Below are 10,169 nucleotides of genomic sequence, written 5' to 3' on the forward strand. Positions count from 1 at the left end.
TACCCGAATGGCGCAGCAAACTTTCCCCAATCGATCCAGCTGGTAGCAACGGGTACCTGACTCCATAGACATAGAGGGTTGGGAAAGGTCAAGCAGCAAGGGAGAGGACAAAAGCTGGCTCCGAGAAAAGTGAGGTGTATAACTCTCATACCCTGCGACCTAAAAAGGTTAGAGGAGGAACTTTTGAGAAGAGTGCTGATGTCATTTGTCATGTGCGACTTGTTAATGTGAAATAAAGACTAAGAATAGCAAATCATGAAAAGGACATTTCAAATTGTCGTCTCTGCATGTGAGAAAGGGTCCGAACTTGTTTGATTTTGTGTGTTTATTTCCAAGGGACTATCTCTTACACACGCACACATCATTTTCACATTAATTACCCAACACATACAAAATTCATTCCTAATGTTTTTATTGTAAGTTTCTGGGAGTAAAATGCGTACATGAATGTCTCTCACCAAACAATAAAGTTGTGTGGTAACAGCAACGTGGCACATATTTTTACTGTAAATTCCATGAGCAATAATTCTACGCCAAGAGTGGCTTTGTTGCCCTTGACCCAGCACAGGAAAGCCGTCCATATTTTGCAAGACGGTATAAATAAATAAACTTTGGTATTCGATCAAGTTTTCTATGCAAGCCTAACTTCACAGTGTGCCCGAAAAGCCTATTTACAGCAAATGCTTTCCCAAAATTCTGATAGTGTTTATATAGGAACGGCCTTAAGGATTAAAAGATTTGTCACCGGTAGTCTGACTTGCTCTTTAAACAAACATATTTTGATGACATCTACATTTTTACCAGCGTTTTAAAATTTTTGACAAAGTTTTCTTTTCAGCAGTGAGTTCATGGCAGCAGAGCAAGGCACAAGAGAACCAGCAGGCAGCGTAACATGGAGATATGAATACGGTTAGTCGGGCCAGCACTAGAAATGAACTCCGCCTGCCCTGTGCCGGAACTAGAATCTCTGTCCAGAGCTCGTTTACACAATATGTTCTTTCCGTCGTCCTCGTCATCAGGTCCTACACAGGGGCCGACGCGAGAAGCGAAAGCCATGACGTGGGTGATGTAGTGCTGTTCGTGGACGCCATGAAACAGATGTGCCATGGGGCCCGTGGCGTAGATACCAACGTCCTCGCCACCGTGAGTCTCCCAAGCCATTTTCACCAGCGCAGACTGTTGATGATTTATCGAAGCTGCAAGAAGTGGTAACAGAAATTTCTTAACCTCTTGAGCATTAAATTTCTAGCGCTTTTTAAGTAATTACATTTATACCTTATCATTACTCTATCCCGAGAAAATGTCGATGGTCATAGTAGTATTAATAATTCCTTCTGTACAAGCCTGCAGTGTGAGGTTACATTCTCAGTATAGACAACGCAAGCAGGGGACAAAGTAACGTAAGAATATTATCAGAGTCCTCTAATTGAGATAAAGTAGCGAGCAAGGAGGTAGAGACCTGTATCCACGCCGGTGAGGTTGACCCGTCCTGGCCCCGGGCCATTGCCGTATGACAACGTGGCGTAGGGCATTCCATCTAATGGTTCTTCGCCTTTCTCTATGACATCCACGAGGCCTGAAAATTACGTCAAACATGTTTGTCTTTATGTCTTAAAATCATTAGCCATAACAGCTTTAGACATGCGAAGTTGCTAATCAAGTTAGTAATTCAATGAATAATTCAATGAATATTAGTTATTACAAAGTCGTCGTAACAACAGAAAATCTAATTACTTAAAGTATTTTTACTCAATTAGGTAATAATCTTTGCTGTCGCAATTCATTTGATAAAGTTACCTAGTAGATACCGTAACATAAAGAAAGATAAGTAGTACTGAATTATTGATATTTTTGGGGTACAACGTCAATTCCATTTTCCTGCCCAAAACACATACACACGCACAAACACAAACACACTTTCAACAGCTACTGAATATTTCCGAAGAAGTGACTGTACCTAGAATGTCATTGCCTCGTGAAGGATAGCCTGCGATATTGAAGACATGTGAGTGGTCAGCCGTCACTACAATCAAGGTGTCCTCCTCCCTCGTGAGGTTCAGCGCAGCGCCAACGGCGTCGTCAAGGGCAACGGTTTCCGCCAGCGCCAGTTTGGCGTAGTTGTCATGATGGGCGTGGTCGATGCGTGCGCCTGTAGAACAACCGGATACCAGAATTTAGCCTTAATCATGTACAATCCTGAAGAATAAGGACAGAGAGAGAAGTAAAGAAAAAAAGGAGTCGCAGAAGAAAATGAAAAAATATGGCTGAGAAGGAAGAGCAGTTTAAGACGGAGGAGAATTTGAAAGAAGTAGACTAAAGGATAAAACGAAAATAAAAGGAAGAATGTAATTAATGATTGACGATGACGATAATAATGTTGATGATTACGATAACGATAGTGATGAAGATGATGATGATGACATCCTCAATGGCGCCAAAGAAGAAGATGAGTGCTCAGGAGTGCAAGGTAGAAAGAAGAGGGTCAAGAACACAAAAGTCCGCAGTGTTGTGACCACGACTAAGGGCATTAACCTTCCACCAAGAGGAAGAATCCTTTTGGATTTTTCTGAAGAATCTGTATGGCTTTGACAACCATCTCCGACAGAGAAGGTTCGTTGTATGGATTTCGCTTCAACTCGTATTCCATGTGACTGGGATTGAAGAGACCTGTAAGCACATATAACATTTCCGTATGTTTCTTGCACAAAATATGTGACATTTATATACATGTACCACTGTGAACAGGTGGGTGGCATTATTACCATATGACTTGTGGACGTACTGATGTACGGTCTTTGACATTGCTGACTTACATACGATTCTAAATGACAAAGACGATTAGTGTCTTAGAAACTGTCATTACTGAAATGTCCACAATGACATATCTATTTTGCCCTCGCGATGCAACACACAGAAGCCAAAGATGGATGACTCCCAGAACATGAAGACAAACCTAACACGTAGTCCGTGGTTTGTGGGTCTACGGCGTCAAACTGCTCTTTGTTCCAGACGTAGGCAGCTTTGGCATCTGCAGGCTTTGACCTTTTCCACATCTGACATTTGGCAAGATTGAAAGACAAACCACTTCATCAGTGAACACACTCGATAAGGTTTTGTTTACAATCGGGTTTTGTGTGTCCGCGCTTGCTTCTTTTAAAGAAAAATCATAATCTTAATTGATCGAATTATCATTATATGTGCTAAAATTGTATTAATGAAATTTGAAAAAATGCAAGTGATTCTTTAAGAAAGTTCTGTTAAATACCATATACTAAATTAGTGTGCATTATTATGGTATTCAGTAACATATAGTGGCGATTACTGTTCAGGTCTAAGCATTATCCTAATTAGAGTAAAACATCAATACAATAATATTAACTACAAATACTATAAAATGAATGACTGTAATAGATAATAATAACTAAATATCAATTAAAATAAAACTACATATTAGATGAGGAAATAACCAAAACTCAAACAAAAAGTAATAAAGCATTAAAAAGTTCATCAGAGTAAAAATGTTTTTTCACGACAGATTTACAGATGGCGGTCAAAAATAAAATTACCTCGACAAGGTTCTTGCCATCTCTACGGCCTTTAGTAGGGTTTACTTCCTTTGTTTCTGGATCAACTGTTGTGTTCGGAAAGAAAGTGCGGCGTCCTCCTCCCATAATAACCTGAAAAGTTCAAAGGACATTGCGACTGTTCCTTTCTCCCGCCACACAAAGACGAACAAACCCCTTGAAGAAGTTGAAGGCATGACTGCACTATTCACAAATCAGTTTCTACTTTTAATAATAATAGTAATAATAATTGTAATTATTGTGAATGTCATGATAATGGCATTTATTGACAGAGCTTCTTTCCTCACCATCGATGGTGGGCTCAAGGCACTTATCCTAACTAAGCAAACATGTAGGAATACACGAAGGTGCATGAACAGAAGTTAAGCAACAAATGCAAACTAGAGAGTTACACACATACATACACACAATTAGCATGCGATTGGTTGTAGACATTAGTGTCTGGGTGGTGAAATACGACCACACGGATTCGACCAGCTCATATCGACTTTCAAAAGGATGGGTTACTTGCTTAGGTTTTGCAAATTAGAATGTCATAATAAGCTAAATGTCACCATTTGGAAAAGAATAAAACAACAACAACAACAACAACAACAACAACAACAACAACAACAACACCACCCCCACCACCACTAGAAGAAAATTTTGCTCGGGTTGTCAGTAAGGAAAAACCCTGATCATCAGCAATGTTCGCATACCCGAATTTTTGGGTTGTCCTCCACAAGCTGAGCACTGACATCCTTCAGGACCCTCTTGCACAGGTCGTTGGCATTGTGCATGTCTGCATCCCCCTCCCAGTCGCGCTCGGGCGTGTGGGCGTAGGCAGCTCCAGGGGTCGCGTGCGTCACGCGTGACGTCGTCACTATTCCCGTTGCTTTTCCTGTTTATGAGAGGAAATAGTCACCTACAGATCATGAGTCATCTCTGCATTAGCTTTGTCATCAACTGAAATATATGGCTTACGTAATTTATTCTCATTCCCACTACACCCAGTGGAAGATTGAAGTTCCCTGAAAGCCACCCAGAACTGAATTATATACCCACTTTATGTCTCCACACTCGCATCTCTACCTATCCTGTGTTGAAAACGGCGACGAGATAATGAGATGAGATTGTAGTTTATATGTTTATATTATATACAGAGAAATTTCAATTTTGAATACACATCAGACCTAACTTCGACAAGAGTAACACTTGCTAAACATTCGCAGACCCAATCTGTTTTACTCGCAGGATAGGGGTTGTTTAAGGATGAATAAAAATAATGCCTTTGCAAACTGTCTCAATCAGAGAAGACAGCACCTGCACTTACCTGCAGTCAAGGACCAATCCAGAATAGAGGAGACGCTCCCTTCTTTCAGTCTGTCGCACGACTTCCTCAACACCCGAGCATCTACCCCAAGGGTGGCTTTGTTGGCCTTGACCCCGCACAGGAAGGCCGTGGCTGTGCCCGCGGAGTCTGAAGTCTGGCTGTCGACGTTATACGTCTGCAAGACCAGGATGCTGAATTAGTGCAGTTTGTGTTTAAGTGGCACGGACAAATAAAAAGCACAGCTCCGTATTTTTGCCAAGAGTTAGCAGCCATATGGCTCCCACTCATGATGAACACAGATTACACTTGAGGGCAATAAAGTGGATGGCTGTCATAAAGAAAAAAAGGAAAAGTGCGAGTGGAGATATTAAACTGTGGGTACATTACAACAATGGCCTGAACGAAGCGAAATTCGTTAAATAAGTGTTAAGTGTGATGTTTAGAAACAACTTAAAAAAAAATAATAAAGCTTTGTGACAACTAACCAACTTCAGCTTTTGGTCAGATTTTAAACATTTTAATGATTATCAATTTTTTGAAAACTCTTTTCAGTGACATTAATCTCATCGGTCTATGAGTGAAATTAAAAAAAAAATGATCCATGCTAGGTCGAGAACCCTTTGTAAATGTTTAAATGTTGTTAGGTATTGACTCTGTAATCGTCTCAGATTATAAACTAATATCAAGACGGGTTGGCTTCAGAGTACAAATAAAACTGCCCTCACTTGTTGCTGATGTCCTTCCAAATAAATTTAAAAAAAAACCAGTTTGATTCGTGTCGAAATACAACCGATACCTTGGAGAAAGCGGCGTATGGGAACTTCTCGAAGTTCAGCTGTGTTTCTTCACCACTCCTTCCTTCCCTCTGCCCCTTGTAGATGCGGGCGGCCGTCACCGTGGACACACCCATGCCGTCGCCTAGAAACAAAATAACGTTCTTGGCCGTTCCCGTGTTGGGCCGCAGGTTCAAGGCATCCTGGAGGCTTTGCCATGCCTGACGGTTCCACTCCTCGGCGACTGCAGAGAAGAGAGCTTTCTGTTAGGACAGGCTGGCTCATTGTGCATTCTATAGAGGTAGTAGAAATAGCAGAAGTAGATAAAAGAAGGAAGAGCAGTCAGCGAACTGCAGTAGGGACCATTTCTTCATGAAGCGTCAATAATAATAATCATCATCATCATCATCATCATCATCATCATCATCATCATCATGATGAAAAATTTGTAAAGTGCATACTCACACTCCTAAAGAGCAGGCTCTTAGCGCCAAAGAGCAAAAACGAGACATGACCAGCATACAAGGGACAGGAAAACAAACGAATAACACATGAACTAAGAATAAATAACGGTACTAATGACGAATAAAAACAAATGAAAAAGCGCAAAGAGGAACAAAATAACAAGAACTGAGAGTATCATGATAAAGTCGAGGAGGGAAGAGTGTGAAATATGACTAGCCTGGTGGGAAACGTTGTTAGGAGTAATGTTTATTCTTCAGGATCAGTTTTCTGTTTGGATTAAAACAGCAAGGCGTCTGCAAGCTTTAACACGGAAAAGCGAACATCTTGCCGTTAGAAACAACCGACACTCGAATTTTGTTCAAGTACACGAAGGAAAATTTATGAACCTTTAGGCCAGCGGTTCTCAACCTTTTACATGTGGCGACCCCCCTGACGAACACCGGTACGTCCGCGACCCCCTTAGCCAGCTAGGTCGGTGGAAGAGCGGGGGGGGGGGGAGCCTTAGCTAACCTCGAACGCCGCGTCGAGGAAATCAACAACGGAAAAACAAAGTTGGTATCTGCAAGAAGAATAACTGTTAATGAAATTTTACTAAAGCAAATTCTGCGGTGCTAATAAATATTATTTTATTGGACACTCACTTTGATTAATGAGAAGGTTGAGCCTGCTTGCTGTTGCACAGAGAAGCGAACCTGTGTGCGATGTTCGTACCCACTGCTATTCGCAGCTCAGCCTCTGCGTCCACACGATTTCTGTATTTCGACTTCAGTGCTGCCAATGCTGAAAATCCTTGCTCACACATATATGAAGTTGAAAATGGCAGAAGAACTTTCATTGCTTTCTCAGAAAGGAGAGGATATTCACCGTTGAAGCTAATCCATAATTTTGGCACTGGTGTTGTTTGGAAGACCATTTTCAGGGATTCGTCACTCGAAAGGTCGATGAGCTTCTCTTTTTCTGTGGACAACCCGCTTGTGCTAGGATCAGCCAGAAATGGATTACGAATCCAATCGTATTTAGTCACATCAATTTCAGCGAAATAATGCTGAAACCTTTCTTGCAGTCCGTTTAGATGGGCAATAATTACATTCTTCACCTGATCAAGATTCAAGTTAACGTCAGCCTTGCACTTACACAAGCACGGAAACATATCAAAAATATTTTCTTGGCGTATCTTTTGCGTCCACAACGAAATTTTTCGGACGAAAGCATTCATCTTGTCAGTTGTTTGTAATATGGTGGTGTCCTTCCCTTGTCTGGTCATGGCCTTCTGTCAATGAAAGGGTGTGAATGATGGACGTTTCCTGAATGCGTGCCTTTTAGATGTTTAAAAAAAAAAGAGAGGTGTGACTGGAGAGGGAGAGGGGAGTCAGCGATGAGAGATTGGGGGAGAGAGAGGGCAAAAGGCGAGAGGAGGGAGATTGGAGGCTTAATTGTTGAGAGGGATGTTGTGTTTTGAGTTTTGGAAGTGAGAAGTCACTGCATGGAGACAGTGTACTTAAATAGGGAGAAGAGATTTGGAGTTTGAGCCCCCGCACCACTCGGTTACACAATGTAAACTAATTTCACTAATACCAGTATAAGAAACTTTTTAAAAAAATGACCACCTTCGCGACCCCCTTGTAGGCACGTCGCGACCCCCCAGGGGGTCGCGACCCACAGGTTGAGAACCGCTGCTTTAGGCAATGCTTTCTAGAGAGCTAGGGTTCGACTCTTGGCTTATAAATTGCGCTTGTCTCTGGAAGTCGGGGCTGCCGATTATACTTTAGAGCCCATCACGACATCAGCAATTGTTTTTATTGCACTTTGTGCTGTTTGTGTGCGTGTGTGTGTGCTTGGGTCAATGAAGAATGCGCGTAACTTCAAGCACCTCAAAGTACAGATAAGGGGGCTCTTTTGTAAGGGAGGTAAGCACGGTTTACTAAAATTCCTGTATTAGCAAACTATGTTACTTCCCTTATTTACTTCGTTGACTAATTTCACAATAAACTGCCCCAAAGCAGCCATTGTGACATTTGAGCTGCAGTTTACACCACTTCCACAGGCGAAGGTAGACTGTTTTGGTTCTGTGAGAAGAATCTCAAAACGACACCACTAGATCGAAATAAATATTATTAATCAAGGCCCAGAAAATAAACCTGTGTTAGTTCTAGTCACTCTTCGCGACAGAAAATTTCGGACACATTCAGGGGGTCACCCTGACCGATTATACCACACTGGCCTCCTTCACAGCAGCTCACAAAGAACAATGCACTGACAGCCGATCGCTTGGGAAGATTTGGGTGCTTGAGAGTTCTGTGTCACATACAATAATATACAGCTATGTAATCAGTGCAAGTGTGGTGTGGTGATACCGGTAAAAACATGAAATGTTTTCATGTTGTTGCGAAAAGTTTATGTAGCTAACAAGCTTTTTTGTAACATATTTACATGACAAGAAAAGCAGCGCACAGAGCAGACACCACTCCTCACAGAATAACACATGCGACTATTTAACACCGGAGTAGGCTGGAATGTCTGTTTTCTACTTTTCCCTCAATATAATTATGGGTTTCAGCTAACTGGGACTGTAACAATCTAACTCTATGGGCCTAGCAAATCTGCAGCTGTCATGACAGTATATCAAGCAGGTGTCAACACTTACCGGGACTTACAGCAACATGGAACACAAACAACCTGATTATACAACTTCGCATGTGTGACATTGTGAATCAGAGAATAACAGAGAAAGGGGAAGGACTTTGAGAGAGAGAATACTCACACTGGCCATTGATGTGACGCATCATGCCTGTCACAAGAAGTACCAGAGCAGGTAGTGTAACACCTGTTCTCATCGTCGGGGACTGACCTCAAGAACGCCGTGGACACGAGAAACGAAGCAGCTGGACAGTGCGGGTGAAACTTTTAGCAACCAACATTGCAGGCGGCTTTAGTGTGTTTATTAGTAAACTGCGCACATCATCCCGTTAATTCATATGTCATTACCCTCTCCTACTTTTCAGACAAAGCACAAGCTTTATTTTGTTTCTAATCTTCGGACTTTAATCCTTTTTTTGGCGTGCACACACAAACACACAAGCACAAACTTACGCAGACACACATCTCATTGATACACGTGCGCAAACGTTTCAGGACATGAACAAACACGTTGTGGAGACTCACCCTGACCTATGACATCGACACTCGTAAAATTCCCCAGTCTCCCCGTATTAGCCTGCAGCTTCGAGTGCGGTTCTCTACTTTTGAACGAAGATACATGTCTGAGCCACGTACACACGTGCTGACAATTGTCTCTCAACGATCTCATATTCTATAGAAATCATCATCCCTATACATACAAAGCTGAAAGAACGCGCTGGCCAGTCTTTACACTACAAGAAGTATGTGAGTAGCAGAATGTAACAAAGCGCCGATGCATCTCTCTGGCACGTGCAACCCTTAAGTACACGTAGAAGACTTAATGAACTTACTTGTACAGGTCGGAGTTCATCCGGTCAGCAGAGATGCAGTGAGCTTCACAGCGGACAGTGAGTATGGAGGGAACAGACCTCGCAGCATCCGGTCTCGCTCGCACAGTGGAAATGGCGAGAGAACCACTACCCGCTTCCCACCCATCCCTCCCCGCCCTTTCACATCGCCCCTCTCTTCATTCGCTGACTGATGTTAACCAGAACATCCCGCGTTGAACCCTGTGAACCGCAGGCGCGCCGGGAAGGGTGGAGGGTGGGTAGGAAGTGGTTGAGGAGGCAGGGGGTCAGGTTTGAGTCTGCCACCATAGGGTGATAATCGCCCCTTCCTGGACCATCCGTCGTCAGTCCCATCCAATCTTTCCCGCATCCATATGGTGCCACTGACAAAGCTGCTGCTATCTTTAGTCAAGAAGGGATGGGTAACATGAAAGTACATGTACTGGGTCGGTCGTACGGGAGTCTGAGTTTAGTGGTTGTGGTGGTTGCGGGGGTGGTGGTGGTGATGGTAGTGAGTCTTGGCAATATTGCGCTTGCACCCATCTTAATAAACAAGAGTGACATCTGT

General features: G+C 42.6%; 1 protein-coding gene across 1 annotated transcript; it reads right to left on the reverse strand.

Moving 5' to 3' along the window:
- Positions 1–395: 395 nt before the first annotated feature.
- Positions 396–9,756, reverse strand: LOC112560557 (alkaline phosphatase, tissue-nonspecific isozyme-like). The gene is made up of 11 exons (XM_025232477.1): positions 9,605–9,756; positions 8,896–9,016; positions 5,693–5,913; positions 4,897–5,071; positions 4,283–4,464; positions 3,567–3,677; positions 2,954–3,053; positions 2,533–2,667; positions 1,958–2,149; positions 1,460–1,576; positions 396–1,196 (listed from the first exon to the last, which is right to left on the reverse strand). Exons 2-11 carry the CDS (start codon positions 8,966–8,968, stop codon positions 847–849), a joined length of 1,656 nt encoding a protein of 551 aa, XP_025088262.1. The 5' UTR covers positions 8,969–9,016; positions 9,605–9,756; the 3' UTR covers positions 396–846.
- Positions 9,757–10,169: the final 413 nt, after the last annotated feature.

This window comes from Pomacea canaliculata, linkage group LG3, assembly GCF_003073045.1.
Source record: "Pomacea canaliculata isolate SZHN2017 linkage group LG3, ASM307304v1, whole genome shotgun sequence".
Lineage (NCBI taxonomy): Eukaryota > Metazoa > Mollusca > Gastropoda > Architaenioglossa > Ampullariidae > Pomacea > Pomacea canaliculata.

Bases quoted from the DNA above. Each gene is read 5' to 3' on its own strand.
- LOC112560557 (XM_025232477.1), bottom strand. From the start codon at position 8,968: ATGAGAACAGGTGTTACACTACCTGCTCTGGTACTTCTTGTGACAGGC. The intron at 3,678-4,282 runs GTATGCGAACAT...TGAACTTTTCAG, and splicing joins AGGACAACCCAAAAATTCGG to GTTATTATGGGAGGAGGACG. The intron at 1,197-1,459 runs GTCTCTACCTCC...CACTTCTTGCAG, and splicing joins CCTCACCGGCGTGGATACAG to CTTCGATAAATCATCAACAG.